General features: G+C 50.7%; 1 protein-coding gene across 3 annotated transcripts in view; it reads left to right on the forward strand.

Annotated features, from left to right (window-relative positions):
- KIAA1671 overlaps window positions 1–19,375 on the forward strand; it is a 254,234-nt gene that overhangs the window by 118,814 nt on the left and 116,045 nt on the right. Inside the window, exon 1 of one of the 3 annotated variants that reach the window (XM_077950301.1) lies at window positions 7,010–9,097. The exons of the other annotated variants lie outside the window; for them this stretch is intronic. Coding sequence (XP_077806427.1) covers window positions 9,047–9,097 — 51 coding nt within the window. The 5' untranslated portion in view covers window positions 7,010–9,046. Of the gene's footprint in view, window positions 1–7,009; window positions 9,098–19,375 lie in introns of those variants that run through there. 3 annotated transcript variants of the gene reach the window in all.

A 19,375-nucleotide genomic window follows, 5' to 3' on the forward strand; every position in this document is an offset into this window, starting at 1 on the left:
CCCCATTTATTTTCATGGATGGTATTTTCTCTTCTGGAGAAAGTATTTTTTGGGAAAAAAATTTTGTTTTTGTTTTATTTCTAAAAAGAGTGTGGGGTATGGATAGCCAAGTCCATAGTGAGAACCTTGTGGATATAGAAACAGCATTCTGTCTAACAGCAGATGTATTTCCAGAGATGCTGAATCTTCTACTTGAATTCGAGGTCTCTTGAGAATAGGGACATTTTTGTCATATTTCAAGCCTTGGTTCCGTGCCACCTTCTCCAAGAAGCCCTCCTGGGTTGCACCCTATCCTGTGAACTCCTCCATTCCAGGCCCTCTAGTCTCTAGTGCTGTAATTTATGCACAAGTGCTTCTCTTACAGACCATGAGCCCCGCTGAGGGCAAGAATCCTGCCTCACCCGTGTCCCTAATGCTCCACACTTAATCCTCAAGGCCTTCATTGATTGAACACTTGCAATCAGCCTGCTGAGTGCTTTTCTGACATCACCTGACCCCTCTCTAACTGCCGCCCTGTGAGGGAGGAAATTATCATGATTGTTATCGTTATTCTCAGCCTCATTTTATGTCTGAAGAAACCGAGGCACAGAGAAGAGAAGCAGGTTGGCCTGGATGACACTATTTGGCAGGGCCGGAGTTGGGATTTGAACCTCAGGCCTACCTGAGTGCAGATCCCTGCTCCCAGCAGCTTCGCTCCCACCTCCTGGTAGGGTTCAATCATGTTCACTGACCGAGTGGGGAGGGAGCGCTCCAGCAGAGTTCTAGGCACTGCTGGCCATGCCCATGCCCAGGTGAGACCTTCTGTCTTGCTTCTCCCTCTTTTCTCATCCCTTGGCATGGTTGGCCCCTTCTCCACCTCCTTCTTTTCCTCCTCCCTTTTCTCTTCCTCCCTCTTCTCTTCCTCCTGTATTTTTTTCTCCTCCTTTTCCTCTTTCATTTTTATCTTTTCCTCCCTTTTCTCCTCCTTCTGCACTTTTTTTTTTCTTTTTTAAAAATCAAGACAGGGTCTGGCCATGTTGCCAAGGCTGGTCTTGAACTCCTGGGCTCAAGTGTTCCTCCCACCTCAGCCTCTTGAAGTGCTGGGATTACAGGCCCGACCACTGGACCGGGCCCCTCTCCTCTTCCTCCTCCTCTTCCTCTTCCACCTTTACCCCTTCTTCTCTTTTCTCCTCCTCCTCCTCCAATAGCTTATTGAGATACAATTTACAGACTATAAACTTCACTTATTTGAAGTGTACAGTAATTTTTAGTAAATGTACCAAGTTGCCCAGGGATCACTCTAGCCCCGAACGTTGTCCTCACCCCAGAAGGAAGCGCTGTACCTATTAGCAGGCACTCCCCGCCACCGCAACCCCATCCAGCATAAGCCCCTGGCAACCACTCGTCTGCGGTCTGTCTCTGCAGTCTTGCCTTTTCTGCACATTTCCTGTCAGTGGGCTCACACAGCCTGGTTTTGTTGTGTCTGGCTGCTTTCACGCAACATGGCATTTTTTTTTTTTTTTCATGCATCCGTGTTGGTCATATCAGGACTTCAGGCTTTTGCACTGGGCTGGGTCCTTCTTGCTGGGTCCCGTCTTCGCTGACCCCGCCTATCCCATCTGGCCCTCCACATGGTGGGGTCAGGAGGGCAGTTGTTGGGTCAGGCTGGGAACGGTGAGGATGGAAAATGTGTTTGTTGTTTTCTGCCCCCCCCACTCCCTAGTTGTGTGCTTTAAGTGATTTCAAACGTGCTGTAGATGCAAACACTCTTCAGGGCTCTGTGGGTTGGCTCTGCCCTGGGATTGGCTCAGAGATGCCTTGTTTGGGGCAGATAACCCCCTTTTCTGATGGGCTGGCCGCAGTTTGGGCTCCCTCTTGTTGCTCTGCTAGCCATGGGGGCTGAACTGGATATGCCATTGTTACCGGAAAAGAGGGTCTTAAAACGGACCCCAAGAGAGGGTTCTCGGATTTCGTACAGGAAGGAATTCAAAGCAAGTTCCGGAGTGCAGTGAGAAGGGATAGTTCAGTGAAAGCTATCCTGGACCCCCTGCCCCGGTTGGTTTGTAAGTTTTTCTTATAGAGGAGTGTTGTCTATGTAAAAGCTAAGCTAAGCTGTGTCTACCTGCAGGTGAGCGCATGACATGACAAAATCGATTACTTTATTGATTTAAAGAAAACGTGGCACATATACACCATGGAATACTACTCAGCCACAAAAAAGGAAGGAAATAATGTCTTCTGCAGCAACTTAGACGGAGCTGGAGACCGTTATTCTGAGCGAAGTAACTCAGGAATGGAAAACCAAATATTATATGTTCTCACTTAAAGTGGGAGCTAAGCTATGAGCATGAAAAGGCATAAGAATGATATAATGGAATTTGGGGGCTTGGCGGGAAGGTTGGAAGGTGGGTGAGGGTTGAAAGACTACATATTGGGTGTAGTGCACGCTGCTTGGGTGACGGTTGCACGAAAATCTCAGAAATCCTCACTATAGAATTCACCCATGTAACCAAAAAGCACCTGTACTTCCCAAAACTATTGAAATATAAAACAATCTTGAAAAGCAAAACAAAAACCATCCTTGACATTTTAGTGTGTGACTATACCGAAGCGTAACTATAATGATCTTGAAAGCACATGCTGTTGTGGGTATTGGGACACCTGGACTCTGTGCTGATGTAGGAGTGCATCCTTGTAGGTATCTTTAGGCTGTTTCCTCAACTGTAAACATCCCGTGACTATCTTGTGACCAGCAAGGAATATGGCTTTTTAGTCTTAAGATGGAGTCAAATTGAACATGGCCTTATTCTGGCTCTGCCAGGCGCCCGCTTCCCTAACACCACCAGTCACTTACAGCTAAGATGTTTTGTTTGTTTTTTTTTGAGATGGAGTCTTGCTGTGTCACCCAAGCTGGAGTGCAGAGGCGCAATCTCAGCTTACTGCAGCCTCTGCTTCCTGGGTTCAAGTGATTCTCCAGCCTCAGCCTCCCGAGTAGCTAGGATTACAGGCATGCGCCACCACGCCTGGTAATTTTTGTTATAGCAGAGATGGGGTTTCACTCTGTTGGCCAGGCTGGACTCAAACTTCTGACCTCAAGTGATCCACCCACGTTGGCCTCCCAAAGTGCTGGGATTACAGGCATGAGCCACTGCACCCAGCATAAGATATGTTGAGCCCTTAACTGTGTACTGGACTCTGAACACTTTGTACCTACTACCTCATTCATGCCTCCAGTGACCCTGTGGGGCAGGCACTGTCATCATCCTTATTTTAGGTGAAGGAGCAGGGGCCCGGAGAGATTAACCAGCTAGCTAGTGGCAATCTAACTCCATCCACACCCTTCCCCTGGGCCCAGGGATGCCTCTGTAAGACACCCCATCCTCTCCCTAGGCCTCAGTTTCCCCTTTGGGAACCTGTTCTATTCTGTCTGCACCCTGACCTCTCAGGGAATCATAAACTGCTTGAAGATGGGCACATATCTGGCTTCCCTGGGTCCCCTTTGGTGGCCGACAGTGCAGTGCACACAGTAGGTCTGCCATCTTCATGCCTAGATCAAAAGATGATTTTGAGAGGTGACAACATGCTAGCAGCCCTCGCTCTCGGTGCCTGCTCGGCCTCAGCATTCACTCTGGTGGTGCTTGAGGAGCCCTTCAGCCCACCACGGCACTATGGGAGCCCCTCTCTGGGGTCGCCGAGGCCGGAGCGGCCTCCCTCTGCTTGCCGGCGGGTGTGGAGGGAGAAGCGTGAGTGGCAACCGGGGCTGCGTGCAGCGCTCATGGGCCAGTGCAAATTCAGGCGTGTGCAGGGCCACCGGCCTCCCGAGTAGCTGGGATTACAGGGGCCCCGCCACCACACCTGGCTAGTTTTTGTACCTTTTAGTGGAGACGGGGTTTCAACATGTTGGCCAGGTTGGTCTCGAACTCTTGACCTTGTGATCTGCCTGCCTCGGCACCTCCTAAAGTGCTGGGATTACAGACGTGAGCCACTGCGCCTGGTCGAGATGGGTTATTTAAAGAAAGGAAAATGTATTGCTCACAGTTCTGGAGGTTGGGAAGTCTAGGATCAAGGTGCCAGCAGATTTGGTTTCTAGCAAGGACCTGCTTGCTTGTAGATGGTGTTGTCTAGGTTTTCTCATGCAGAAGTGAGTGAGGGGGCCGGGCATGGTGGCTCAAGCCTGTAATCCCAGCACTTTGGGAGGCCGAGGCGGGCGGATCACGAGGTCAGAAGATCGAGACCATCCTGGCTGACATGGTGAAACCCCGTCGCTACTAAAAAATACAAAAAAACTAGCCGGGTGAGGTGGCGGGCGCCTGTAGTCCCAGCTACTGGGGAGGCTGAGGCAGGAGAATGGCGTGAACCCGGGAGGCGGAGCTTGCAGTGAGCTGAGATCCGGCCACTGCACTCCAGCCTGGGCGGCAGAGCGAGACTCTGTCTCAAAAAAAAAAAAAAAAAAGAAGTGAGTGAGGGGACGGAAGGGGTGAGCTCACCCCTTCAAGCCCTTTTATTTTTGTTTTTAAATTATTTTTATTATTGTTTTTAGAGACAGGGTCTGGCTCTGTCATCCAGGCTGGAGTGCAGTATTGCAATCATAGTTCACTGCAGCCTCGAACTCCCAGGCTTGAGCAATCCTCCTGCCTCAGCCTCCTGAGCTGAGACTACAGGCACATATCACCACACCAGGCTAAGTTTTCCATTTTTTATAGACACAGGGTCCTATGATGTTGCCCAAGCTGGTCTTGAACTTCTCACCTCAAGCAATCCTCCCACCTCAGCCTCCCAAAATGTTGGAATTACAGGTGTGAGCCACCGCACCTGACCTCAAGCCCTTTTGTGTGGGCATCAATTCCACTCATGAGGGTGGAGCTGTCATGGCCTAATCACCTCTCAAGGGTTCCGCTTCTTAACTGCCTCATCTTGGTAATTAAGTTCCAGCTGATGAATTTTGGACAGATACATACATTCAAACCATAGCCCTGGGGAATCCAGGCTGATCTCACCTCATGACCCTTAACCTTGTTACATCTGCAAAGACCATTTCCAAATATGGTCACATTTGCAGGTTCTAGGTGGACATATGTTTTAGGGGTCTCCATGTGACCTACTTTGGGGAGGAAGCCTGCTTTCAACAGCATGGGCAAAGCCTTTGTGGGTGCCTGGCTCGCAGGGTGGGGTCAAGTGGTGGGAGGTGCACAGGGGCCTGGGGTGGGAGGGAGCAGGTTGAATTTTCTCCCAAGAGTGATGGGGAACCAGGGAAAGCATCTAAGATGTGTGTGTGAGTTGCCTCGGTCACATCCATGCTTGCAGGTGGTCCCCTGCCATCGAGAAGGGCCCCTGGGGATGGGAAGTGAGGACATTGTTCCCCTTCGTCAACCTCTGACTTCTGATGCAGCCACACTCCCCGGGCTGCCTGGGCCCACGGGGCAGGGTGGTGGCCAGGGCGGCCAGAGTAGGATAACCAGGACTGGGCACTGGGGGCAGTTTCTTCTGGGCACATGCCCTGGTGCCTTTGACCACCTCTGGCTAGGAGGTGGGGACTTGGGGGTCTCCATTTTTGGCACCTGCCTAACGGTGCTCCCCACCCCACGCCTCCCACCTGGTCCTAGATTGGCTCTGTCTCCACCTTGGACTCGCCAGGTCTTGGACCTTTGAATGTCTCATTTTATTCTTAGCCCCCTGCCCTGTCACCATTGTCACAGCCACCTCCAGCTTTCTCCCCGACTGTTCCCGGTGCTCTTCGTCCCTGCCCACCTCCCGGGCCATCAGTCTCGCTTGCTTTCTCTGACTTCCTTTGGGGTTCATCCCTTGCCCTGCCTGTCACTCTCCCATCAGAGCCCCTACCCCACCCATCTCCCTCTCCTTTCCCTCCACGTCTCTCGTCTTTCTCTTTTTCTTCTTTCTCCCTCTGTGTTCCCTGTCTTGCCCTTCCCTCCCTGTCTCATGCCTTTCCTACCTGTGAGTTCCTTCTCCTTCCTCCCACCTTCCTCCCTCTGCCATGCGCCTGGCCTGCCATCCTCTCTTCCTCTCTCCATCCCACCTGTCTCTGGCATCCCATCTGCCTCCTTCCAGCCCCTTTCTCTCGGGGCGCTTCTCTGTCCTGGGCTGATGGGAGACCAGATAGTCAACCCTTAGCAGCCTGCATGCTGACTGTGGCCCCTGTCAGCCAAGGGGTGTCAGGAAGGCCCTGGCGGGCCCGTGTATTTATGGCAACAGTCATTCAGTAGGGCAACCACAAGCGTTGCATGTCCCACTGTTCTGTTAGTCCCTCAGTTAGCAGGGCCTAACCTCAGACTTGACACTCATCAGCCAGCCAGCCAGGACCCACAGCGCCAGGGGTCCAGCCAGGCAGCTGGCATCATCCCTCCAGTGGCGCTGCCAGTGCAGAGGGACCAGTCCTTTCTCTGCACTTTCGTCAGTCAGCGGGACCCAGTGCTCTGGCTGTACTGTCAGCTGGGGCTGTCCTCTGACTGGTACTGTCAGCTGGAGAGCACGGCTGGCTTTTCAGCTGTACTGTCCGCCAGTTAGTGAGCAGGACTGGCCTTCCGACTGTGCCGTCAGGGAGCAGGACCGGCCTTCCCACTGTGCCGTCAGGGAGCAGGGCCGGCCTTCAGATTGTGCTTTCACGGGGCAGCGCAGGGCTGGCCTTTGACTGTGCCGTCAGGGAGCAGGGCTGGCCTTCTGACTTGGTGCCAGTCCCTGGCTCTGCCATCACTGGGGCCAACCCCTGACTGTCAGGCAGCGAGCAGCTGAGACCCAGTGCTTGCTGGGAGTGGGGTGCTGAGAATCAGTGAAACCACAGGCCTGCCTCTGAAGAGCTTTGAAGCTACCCCGTGGTTTTCTCAGCTGCTGCACCCAGCACCCTCTTCTTGTTTTTGTTTTGTTTTTTTTTTTTGAGATGGAGTCTTGCTCTGTTGCCCAGGCTGGAGTGCAGTGGCGCGATCTTGGCTCACTGCAAGCTCCGCCTCCCAGGTTCATGCCATTCCCCTGCCTCAGCCTCCGGGACTACACCGCCCGCCACCACGCCCGGCTAATTTTTTTTTTTTTTTTTTTTTTTTTTTTTGAGATGGAGTCTCGCTCTGTCGCCCAGGCTGGAGTGCAGTGGCGCGATCTCGGCTCACTGCAAGCTCCGCCTCCCGGGTTCACGCCATTCTCCTGCCTCAGCCTCCCGAGTAGCTGGGACTACAGGCGCCCACAACCGCGCCCGGCTAATTTTTTGTATTTTTTTTAGTAGAGACGGGGTTTCACCGTGGTCTCGATCTCCTGACCTTGTGACCCGCCCGCCTCGGCCTCCCAAAGTGCTGGGATTACAGGCATGAGCCACCGCGCCCGGCCATTTTTTTGTATTTTTAGTAGAGACGGGGTTTCACTGTGTTAGCCAGGATGGTCTCGATCTCCTGACTTCATGATCTGCCCGCCTCGGCCAACCAAAGTGTTGGGATTACAAGCATGAGCCACCGTGCTCCGCTCACCCTCTCCTTGTTTAAGTGAGTTTCCTGTTGGTTGCTCTGCCCGATGTCGGGTGGTGGGGCTGAAGGATGCAGCACAGATGGGCCCAGGATGTTGCTGGGGCAGTCAGTGTGCTGAGCTCCAGGCTGGGGGCGGGAGCCTGGTGCAGAACCCAGGGCCTCTGCCCGGTGCCTCCGTGAACCCTCCTCTGCCTCAGTTTTCCCCTCTCAGCAGTGGGAAGGACTTTGCCTCAAAAGCACAGCTGTCTTGCATCCGGTGCTCACTGGCCCCAGTCTCTGGGTTATGGCCTCAGCTTACGGGGGAGCTGGTGTGGAGTAGGGGATCCAGGTGCGTCCGGCTTGGATTTGAATCCCTGTCTCACTGTTTAGCAGCTGCTCACCTCGGGAACCTCTTTTTGACCTTGTGAGCTTCGGTTTCCTCATCTGGACAATAGAAGTGATGATACTGCCCTCATGATATGACCATGAAAACTAAACTAGATGGTTTGGCATTCTACCTTGTTGAATCCTCAAAGCCCTGAATGCAGGGATAATTCATCCCATTTTACGGAAGGGGTAACTGAGCCTCAGGAAGATGAGGTGACTTGATAAAATCATGCTGTTTTGAAGGAAACATCTGGGAAAGTTTTCCTTGGGTTTGCCCGAGGTGTGCTTTATTTGCATTTTAATCTCTGAAAATTGATGTTCTCCTCACTCCCCAACTGGTACAGCAGGCAGCTAGTGCCTTCGGGAGCTGATCCCTCTTTCGCCAGCACCCCACTCCCCATGCTGGGCTGGGTGCCCACAGGAGTGGACCGGCCGAGGACTCATGGCTGTGAGGCCTGGGTTCCAGCCTTGCTTTAGTTACCAACTCACCACGTGACCTCGGCCAAGTCCCTTGACTTCTCTGGGCCTCAGTTTTCCTCTCTGTAAAATGGGGATGGCCACATCCTCCTTCTAGGGGGGATCAGAAGCTTAGCTGAGTTTAAAAGGAGTATGACTGCCATCAAAGGAGCCCCATGAACCGATGGGATCCTGAGTTGATTTCCTTCCCTGTAAGAGTGGTGGGGCCTCCTTCTCCTCATGTGGTTTGGGGAGGAGGAACCACAAACACTTGGGCTCACACGCACAGCACACAGTCCACACATGCACAAAACACACTCATACGCACACATGCACACACACTTGACTCACGTAAAAGCACATACACTCATACTCTCATGCGTGCGCGCGCACACACACACATTCAGTTTCCGGGCATCCCCTTCTTTCTTTTTGCCTTCTTGCCGTGCAACTGAAAACCCTCCATGGTTACGACTTCCGGGAGGGTGACGGTCCAGGCAGCTGGGTTCAGAAGGAGCCGCCCGTGGACCCACCCCACTGGACGAGAGGCCAGAGATGCCCCAGGCAGGGCTCATAGGACCGAGTGTTGGCTTCTCAGTGCTCCAGGCAGCCGTGGCCATTAGTGGAGCCGTCTGGCTGGTCCCCTGGCTGTGAGCCGGCTTCTGAATGATTTATGCTGTCTTGAACTTGACTCCAGTGTGACAGGAGTGAGAAGAGCTGCTCCCGCTAGAGGAAAGCTGGAAACCGTACTGTGCTCACCACATAACCTCTGGGTGCTGGAAATGGAGTATTACTACTGCCCCAGCCTGCTGAAGCTCTTGCGCTACCTCTGGGTGAGTGGCGGGGGGGAGTGCAGGCTCCAGGACAGGGTCACCTCCCTTCCCTCTCCTCCTGCTTCCTGCCAACTTTGCTTTTTGGCTGTGTCTGGTTAGCAGTGTCTCTGTTTTCTTTAAGAAATGTTAAAGGTTACAAGGAAGAGATAATGTTGGGGAAAGAGGAAACAAGCTTGGTTTGGGAGGTAGAGCAGGTTTGCAGGAAGAGCTGAGACTCCTGAACAGGAATGAAGATTCCGGGTCCAATGTGGGCTTTCCTCCGGTCCTCAAGAAAACAGGAAAAACGAGAACCACGTTAGTGAGTTTTTCAGAAAGCACCATTTATTTGACTTAAAGGACTGTTGTTTATTCTGAAATTACATCCCTCTTGCCTTTGTGTGTGTGTAAGAATGTCCCCCTTCTATGAGATGAAAATGATAGATTTTGTTTTCCTTTTCCTGAACCTACACAGTGATAGAAGAAGTTGGGACCCCTTCCACCAACACACAAACTGTGCTGTCTCCTCTGGATAGCAGAGGAAAAAAAACCAGAACATTTTCTGATGAAACATCAAAGTCAGGGAAGCTGTGCAGAAGTGCTTTGTGGAGTATAAAATGCCTTCAGATCTCGCTTTGACTTTGCGGCTGGTCTGCTTTCTGTGCCTGGGCAAGTTACTTCTCCTCTCTGGGTTTCCATTTCCTCCTCTGTGAAACTAAGGAGTAGGTGTAGGTGATTCTGGGTTGTGGGACATCCATCAGGGCTCTGGGAATAGAGGGGCTTCTCGAAGAATTGTCACGGGCTGGTCTCAGAGTTTTCCAGAATATTTGCCACTGGTTTCAGCACGCCCAAAAGGGAAAGTCTTAGGAAATATTATCTTTCCCATTGCTGAGTGTTTGCAAATACTTCAGATGCCTTCTTGGCCAGAAAATTTTCCAGTGCTCCTAAAAATACAACTTTAGGAAAGATTGCCTTTCAGCCGCCAGTCCCAGAGTATCTCACCTCCCTCCTGAGCCCCCCAGAGCAGTTGAGAAACAGGAGATCCCCCCAGTCCATATTGTTCAATCATTGGCATATGAACATTCTTGTGTAATAAATGTAAGGCAACATTGATTGATTGATTGATTGATGTTTTAATGACAAAAATAATGCACGTGCATGGTAAAAAGACATGGAAAATTCAGACAAGCACAAAGAAAAGAAGTCTCTGATGATCATATTTTTGAATTGTGTGGTTTGCAAGGTCTGGATAACCTTGATGTGCCTGGCTGCTTGTTGGGCTCTGGGCTCGGTGCTTGAGATGCAGAGATGACCAAGATACAGTCCACCATCCCCAGAACTTAGAGCTCGGCATAGGTGTTGAACTCATCAACAAATGGCTATGATCTTATGTTCATTCAGCACACACTTACCAGCAGTAGTTTGGAGCTAGCGCCAGATAACTTGGAATATAGGAGCAAGACAGCATGGTCCCCTGACTGCATGGAACTTAAGTCTGGTGAGAATTTGGACTTTGCTCAAGGAACTGAAACAAAGACCATGTGTGTATTAGAATGGAGTGGTGCACAGGGCCTAAGAGGACATGGCCTCATTGGGGTGCGGGGGCCAGGAGGTTCTCCCCAAGGAAGCTGAGCACTGGAGGATGCCTAGGAGCTGGCAGTTGATGCTAGGGTAGGAGTCCAGGGAAGTGTGTGCCAGGCAGAGGGAACAGCGTGTGCAAAGGGCTGGGGTGGGTGTCAGAAAGAGCAAGAGCCCGTGGCATGCCCATGGCACATTCCAAGTACAGGCTCAGCCTGGCCAGCAGGGGCTGGGCGGGGATGCCCTCAGCCTCCTAGGGGCAGCTCTGTGGAGTGACAGAGTCACAGCTCCTCACCTGGCTGTGTCCCACCTCTCTAGTGACCTTGGGCAAGTCTTCTCCTCTCTGGGCCTCGGTTTCCCCATCTGAACCATGAAGAGGTAGGGAGAGGCGGTTTAGAACGTCTTTCTTAGATGTGATAATGAGAGAGATTTCCATTTGGCCACTGCTTTCTGTGGGTGACCAGGTCCTTTGGGAGTGAGAAGCCACGCAGGCCCACTGCTGGTTTTGCAAATTACCCAATTTCTCTGTCCCTCTGAGTCACTGAAGACAGCCTGGCACATGTGTTAACAAGACTGGGGTCTTGGATTAGCCCTGGTGTCTGCACTCCTAAGCTGGAAACTCTTGCTTGACCTCTCAGGGAAGCTTGGGAATGTGGACCTGGATTCTGAGGAAGCCTCGTGGCCTTGGGAAGTCCATTTCAGCTTCCCAAACTTCGGCTTCCCCATCTGCAGAGCGAGGCCCCACTGCCTTCCTCGTTTGCTTGCTGGGAATTCCTCTGAACTCTCTAGCTCATTTCTGAAACCTAGAAGCTGCTCCGAGAATGTCAGCTCCTCCTGCTTCCCAGGAGGCCACCGTCAGATTCGGTGACCGGCTAACCAGGAATAATTGCAGAGACCCGGGTAGAGGTGCTCACTCCCCTGCCACTCGTGTAGCTTGGCGTAGTTGAGAATATGCATTCATCCATCACTTCTTCAGCATGGGCCCCTCCTCACTGCCCCTGGGCCCTGGTAATGTCACCTCTTCACTAGGGTCTTCCCTAGTGAATGACCCCCTTCCCTTCAACATTCTTTGTCCTGTTACTCTACCTTTTGTTTGTCTGTTTTTAGAGATAGGCTCTCACTCTGTCACCCAGGCTGCAGTGCAGTGAGTGATCATAGCTCACTGCAGCCTTGTCCTCCTGGGCATAAGTGATCCTCCCACCTCAGCCTCCAGACTAGCTGGGACTACAGGTGCATGCCACCATGCCCAGCTAATTTTTTAACTTTTTTGTAAAGATGTGGCCTCACTATGTTGCCCAGGCTTGTCTTAAACTCTAGAGCTCCCACCTCAGACTCCCAAAGTGCTGGGACTTTAGGCATGAGCCACCATACCCAGCCTGCAGATTTTTAAAGTTTTAAATAAATTTTAAAACGTTGTATACATTTAAAGTATGCAACCAGATGTTTTGGTATATATACATATACCTAGTGAAATTAGTACTGCAGTCAAGCAAATTAACATACCTGTCTCCTTTCATAGTCACCTTTTATTTAAAAACTGGTAAGAGCACCTACCAAGAGAAATCTACTCTCTCAACAAATTCCCAGTATATAATACAATACCATTAACTATAGTCACCATGCTTTAGGTCTCTAGACATATTCATCCTTTAGAATTGCAACTTTGTACCATTTAACGTCTTTCCATTCCTTCCCCTGCACCCCTCTGCCCCCTTCTGGGTTTGTTTGTTTGTTTTTTAGGTGGATGGAGTCTTGCTCTGTCGCCCAGGCTAGAGTGCAGTGGCATGATCTTGGCTCACTGCAACCTCTGCCTCCCGGGTTCAAGCAATTCTGTCTCAGCCTCCCGAGTAGCTGGGACTACAGGCGCATGCCACCACACCTGGCTAATTTTTGTATTTTTAGTAGAGATGGGGTTTCACCATATTGGTCAGGCTGGTCTCGAACTCCTGACCTCAGGTGATCCGCCCGCCTCGGCCTCCCAAAGTGCAGGTATTACAGGCATGAGCCACTGCGCCCGGCCCTGCCCCATTCTGTTTTTGTGTATTTGACTATTTTAGATTCCACATATAATTGAGAGCATGTAGTATTTTGTCTTTCTGTGCCCGGCTTATTTCACTTAGCATAATGTCTTCCAGGTTCAATCATGTTGTTGCAAATAACAGGCTCTTCTACTTTTTAAAGGCTGTATAATCTGTTGTGTGTGTGTGTGTAGATATATATAGAGAGGATATATGTGTTATTGAATATATAAAGAAATTGAGGGCTGGGCGTGGTGGCTCTTGCCTGTAATGCCAGCACTTTTGGATGCCAAGGAGGGTGGATCACTTGAAGTCAGAAGTTTGAGACCAGCCTGGTCAATATGGCAAAACCACATCTATACTAAAAATACAAAAATTAGCTGGGCATGGTGACATTGTGCCTGTAGTCCCAGCTACTTGGGAGGCTGAGGCAGGAGAATCGCGTGAACTTGGGAGCTGGAGGTTGCAGTGAGCTAAGCTCGCACTTTTGTACTCCAGCCTAAGCAAGGCGGCTCTGTCTCAAAAACAGAAAAAGGAAAAAAAAAGAAACTGAGGCATATATATATGTATGTATGTGTGTGTGTATATATATATGGAAATATGTTTCCATGAAACATGGAAAATTCAGATGAGTACAAAGAAGAAAGTTTCTGATAATCTGTATTTTTGAATTCTGCGGTTCACAAGTTTATCTATCATCTATCTGTCTGTCTGTTTGTCTAACTATACATGCCACAATTTCTTTACCCATTCATCTGCCACTGGACACTTTGGGTGTGTCCACATCTTGCCTATTGTGAAGATGCTACATTGGAACATGGGAGTGCAGATCTTTATGGGATACTGGTTTCATTTCCTTTGGGTATGTGCCCAGAAGAGGGATTGGTGGATCTATTCTCAGTTTTTTGAGGAGCTATCATACTATTTTACATAACTTATTTTAGAATAGTTGAGAAAAGTTACAAAGATAGTAGTGGGAGTTCCTGTATACCCTTCACCCGGTTCCCGTAACGTTAGCATGTTACTATAACCATGGTTCAGTTACCAAAAGAAAGAAGTTAACATTGGTGCGTTACTGTGAACTAAACTCCAGACTAAATTCCAGTGGTTTGCATGGGGGCGATTTTCCCCTGCAAGGGACATTTGGCAATGTGTGGAGACATGTTTGATTGTCAAAGCTGAGGACGGGTGCTACTGGCATGTGGTGGGTAGACACCAAGGATGCTGCTTTACATCCTATAACGCACAGGACAGGTCCTCTGCTGCCCTCCCCTCGACAGCACCAAGAATGATCCTGGCCAAGATGTCAGTTGTCACAAGGCTGAGAAACCTTGTCCTATTCCACTTTTACCAGTTTTTTCACAAATACTCTTTTTTTGTTCCAGGATCTAGTTCAGAGTCCCGCATTGTATTTTTTCACTTTCAGTTTTATCCCTAGTAGGACCTCATCACTACCAGCTGAATGAGTGAATCAGTGCTTATCTTTTTTTTTTTTTTTTTTTGAGATGGAGTCTCGCTCTGTTACCCAGGCTGGAGTGCAGTGGCGCGATCTCAGCTCACTGCAACCTCCACCTTCGGGTTCAAGCGATTCTCCTCCCTCAGCCTCCCGAGTAGCTGGGATTACAGACACGTGCTACCACACCTGGCTAATTTTTTGTATTTTTAGTAGAGACGGGGTTTTGCTGTGTTAGCCAGGATGGTCTTGATCTCCCAAAGTGCCGGGATTACAGGCGTGAACACTGCACCCAGTCATCAGTGGTTTTTTTTTTTTTTTTTGAGACGGAGTCTCCCTCTGTCGCCCAGGCTGGAGTGCAGTGGCCGGATCTCAGCTCACTGCAAGCTCCACCTCCTGGGTTCACGCCATTCTCCTGCCTCAGCCTTCCGAGTAGCTGGGACTACAGGCGCCCGCCACCTCGCCTGGCTAGTTTTTTTGTATTTTTTAGTAGAAACGGGGTTTCACCGTGTTAGGCAGGATGGTCTCGATCTCCTGACCTCGTGATCCACCCGTCTCGGCCTCCCAAAGTGCTGGGATTACAGGCTTGAGCCACCGCGCCAGTGCTTTTTTTTTTTTTTTTTGAGATGGAGTCTTGCTTTTGTCCCCAGGCTGGAGTGCAGTGGCGCGATCTTGGCTCATTGCAACCTCTGCCTCCCAGGTTCAAGCGATTCTCCTGCCTCAGCCTCCCGAGTAGCTGGGATTACAGGTGCCCGCCACCACGCCCGGATAATTTTTGTATTTTTAGTAGAGATGGTGTTTCACTATGTTGGCCAGGCTGGTCTCGAACTCCTGACCTCAGGTGATCCACCTGCCTCAGCCTCCCAAAGTGCTGGGATTCCAGGCGTGAACCATCGCTCCTGGCTCGGTGTGCTTATCCTTTTGTGTGTCCACTGACAGCATAAAAAAATCTGCCATGTTATTTAAAAACAGTTTGTAACCATGATATTTGATAGCTGCTTACTATTCCTACCTGTTGTCAGCCTTGGTTTATGGGGTACTGGTTTCATTTACTTTGGATACATACCCAGAAGAGGGGTTGGTGGATCTATTAGCCAGTTCTTTGTGGCTGGACATTTAGGTTATTCCCAGGTGTTGACAGTGTGCATAATTGTTCTCAGCCTTAAATCTTGATTCACATTTCAGGCTCTCCCCTATGTCAGCTTCTTAGAAGTGGGGCCAAGCGTGGGCTGCAACAGGCTTTCTGCAAAGTTGTCACCTATTGGTGGGATGTTTTTAGCTTCCTGTTAGTGGCCTGAGTCCTTCTCATAGCTGCACTTCTCTTCTGCGGGGAGAAACCACTATCACTGTCAGGCTTGGTGCCGGCCCAGCAACAGCTGGGGCATGGGGAGAGAGATTAAGTTTCTCTTTCAAACCATTAGTAAGAGTAGCTGAGGGCTACAGCCTCTGGCGTGTGGCTGTTGTGAGTTACTTCATCTCCTTTGTTGCTGAGATAACCTCGCCAGACGGTCCCAAGGCCTGTGGCCTTGCTGGGGCATCGCCATCAAGCTGGTCTCTTGGATTGTCAATTACAGCAATAGTAATATAATGATAAAAGTCACCGTCACCACCACCACTCCTACTGAGTGCTCACAAAATCCTGGGCCTGGACTAAATGCCTTTCAGAGGGGTCTCATTATATCCTTGTAAGAACCCCAATGTGTTGATCTCGTTATTACCCCCATTTTGCAGTTAGGGAAACTGAGGCCTAGAAAGGCTAGGCAGCTCATCCAAGGTCCCCCAGCTAGGAAGTGCTGAAGCCTGTATTTGAACCCAGCTCTCCCTCTATATCATTTTTACTACTTCATGGAGTCTGATATTCTGGTTTCTCAGATGGGGAAACTGAGGCCCATGGTGTTGAAGTGACTTCCCAGCCTACAGGAAAGCTTGCTATGCATATCAAGCTTTGCAAGGTGGAGGATGACAGAAGAATGTGGCAGTAGGTCAGGCGGGGCTCTGGAGGGAGAGCCCTGGCCTGGAATCCCAGCCCTGTCTCTACTGGGTGTGTGGCTTTTGGCAAATCACATCATGGCTGTGGGCCTCAGTTTCCCTCTCTGTAAGTGGCAGTGGTCAGCCCCGTCTTGCAGGAACTGTGCTGAGGATTAGCTAAGATAAAGGGCATTAGTATCATTGGCACAGGGCTGGACTTAGAGTGGGCGTTTAATATCTAGATGGTCTTTGTTGGGGACTGGTGAGGGCTCTGATATAATGGCAGGGACCTCCACCTCCTGTCCCACGCTCTTCCCAGCTGCCTCTCCAGCCCCGCCCAGGGCCTGTGAGGCTGACTCTCGCAGGCTTCCTCTACTCCAGTCCCCCATGGCAGAGGGGACTGCTTTGAGTGTAGTAAGGAACTGCTCGCTGAGTGGCCGGTGGGGCATGACACCCTGGCTGGGGCTTCTGACAACTTCTTGGGGAAGATGCAGGTCCCTCACCTGCCCTTTTACATCCCTCCGGCAGGGTCCGTGTTCCATGCCTCAGTCTCCCTGGAATGATGGGGAATCACTTTGGTTTTCATTGTGTTTCTAAGCTTCATGTCCCCACGTTTGACTCTGTGACCAGATTTTTGAATGGAAAAATGTCTGAATGTGGTTAGTTCCACTGTTTTCTCCCCAGACCCTCTTGCTACTTGTTCATTTCACTGTGGCCCTCACTCAGCCTGTAGTCACCACTAGGTGACAATAGTAATAATAATAGTCATGAAACAGCAGGAGATACTGTTCTCTTTCATGCTAAGTGCCTCAGTGTGTGGGATCTTGATTAATCCTCACAAATAGCCCTGAGGGGTGGATTTTATTATTATTTTACCGATGAGAAAACTGAGATTCTGAGAGGCTGAGTAACCACCAGATATGCAACAGCTGGTCAGGGGCAGAGCCGGGATTTGAACCTGCAAAGTCTGACTCCAAAGCTAATTTGATGACTACACACAACCTCCATCAGGCAGGAAGGTTGCTTGTGTGTTTACCACTGAACTCCCAGCCCTTGGCCCAGTGCCTGGCACATAGTAGGTGCTTAATAGATGTGGGCTGGTCAGGTGCAGTGGCTCACGCCTGTAATCCCAAGACTTTGTGAGATCAAAGCGGGAGGATTGCTTGAGCCCGGGAGTTTGAGACCAGCCTGGGCAGCATAGCGATACTCAGTCTCTACAAAAGAAAATATTTTTGAATAGCCAAGTGCAGTGGTGTATGCCTGTAATCTCAGATACTCAGCAGGCTGAGGGAGAAGGATCATCTGAGCCCAAGAGTTCGAGGCTGCAGTAAGCAATGATTGTACCACTGCTCTCCAGCCTGGGAAACAGAGCAAGACCCTGTCTCAAAAAAAGTAAAAAATAAAAACAGATGTGGGCTGATGGACCACCCTGTTGACCTGACATGTTGAAGGCTATTGTGGGGACAAATGGCCTTACCGTGGTGCCTGGCACTGCACATGCACCCCGTAATCAATTACTGTTGCCAGCTTCTGAATCTCAGATCATGGTGGCTTCAGTTTGTGCCAAGGGTCTGGTTTGGCTTTGTCTCGGCAATGTCTGTGGCTGAAATAGAAGAGCTGACTATTTTTGTGCTGTTTGAGTTGGGCCTGAGGTTTGGGCCACGGGACAGTTTGCATCATGAGAGATTTTCATCTGACTTGAGCCATCGATGCATTTTATAGGCCCAGTCGTGGAGGCGAAAATGGGCTTGGAGTCAGTCTTTCCTGGCTTCTAATCCCTACTGGGCCACTTACTAGTAGAGCATGGGGCCTCGAGCAAATCTCAGCCCTCCCAGAAACTCAGTTTTGCCGTCTATAGAGTGGAAATATTGATAGCAACTTCCTCGTGGGATGGCCTGAGGACTCAGTGAGGCGACGCAAGCAAAGCCAGTCATACAGTAGGTGCTGAGTAAGTGGTGGCAGCCAATGCTGGTGCTAGACACCTGATGTGTCCTCAGTTCAGTTCGGTCACATGCACCAGGCCCTGTTCTAAAGGTTTGGGATACATCAGTGCACAAGACAGCCATGATCCCTGCCCCCAGGGACTAACACTCCTTTTTTTTTTTTTTTTTTTTTTGAGATGGAGTCTAGTTCTGTCACCCAGGCTGGAGTGCAATGGCATGATCTCGGCTCACTGCAACCTCTGCCTCCTGGGTTCAAATAATTCTCCTGCCTCAGCCTCCTGAGTAGTTGGGATTATAGGCACCTGGCCAGGAACTAACATTCTAGTGGGGTGTTCAGACAATCAACAATGGGCATGATGCGTAAGAACGTCGTATAGTATGTCAGGAGGTGGGCTGTGCTGGGGAAAGACAGAAGGAACCAGGTAAAAAGGTTCTGGAGGGCTTGGGTGTGCGGGGCCTCTGCCTCTCTAAGAAGGTGACATTTGAACAGAGATTTTAGAAGCAGGGAGAGAATAGGCCAGGGGAGCTTGGGGGGAAACAGGAATAGTCAGTGCAAAAGTGTTAAGGCCCAAGCATGCGCAGGCACATTTGCAGAACAGGAGGGGTGCCAGGGTGGCTGCAGCAGACTGGGTGAGAGGAGAGGGTGGGCAGTGAGGGCAGGGAGGTGACGCGGCCTGAGCATGCCAGGCCTTGCAGTCACTCTAAGGACTGTGCCTCATGCTTGGGGGCACCAGAGCCATGGGGGAGTGTCCCTTTGAACAGGACCCACCTTGGCCTTTGGGTGGGCCCCTCTGGCTGTCGTGTGGGGAACAGACTCAAGTAAGGGGGCCAGTAGGGAACCACTGCAGTGGTCCAGGTGGGAGATGATGGCCCCTCAGACCAGGGACAGGAGGAGAGGAGAAGTGGGCAGATTCTGGATCTAGTTGGAAGGTTGAGCCCCAGGATATGCTGATGGATTGGACACGGGATAGGAAAGCCATGAGTCATGGATGGCCCTGAGAGTTTGCCATCTGCTAAAAGATGGAGCTGTCATCAGCTTGCATTAGGAAAACTGCAGGGTAGAGAGTCTGGGGGATGGATCGGTACCCAGGTTTGCACTTGCTGGTTGAGTTTGAAAAGTTGGTTAGACCCCGGTGTCAGCACACGTTCTCCACCTCTTCCCATAGCTCGCCCTCCCCAGCTGTACAACGGGAAGGGTCATTCGTGCCCTGCCCATGCCTAAGAGCTGTTGGGATGCTCAGGTGGGAGGGGAATTGTAAAGGATTAAAACACCAAGCCCTGTTGTGAGATCCCTCAGCCCCTTGGAAAATCCTCACCGTTTCTGAGTTCCAGGAAGAGGTAC

Source organism: Macaca mulatta, chromosome 10, assembly GCF_049350105.2.
Source record: "Macaca mulatta isolate MMU2019108-1 chromosome 10, T2T-MMU8v2.0, whole genome shotgun sequence".
Taxonomy (NCBI): domain Eukaryota; kingdom Metazoa; phylum Chordata; class Mammalia; order Primates; family Cercopithecidae; genus Macaca; species Macaca mulatta.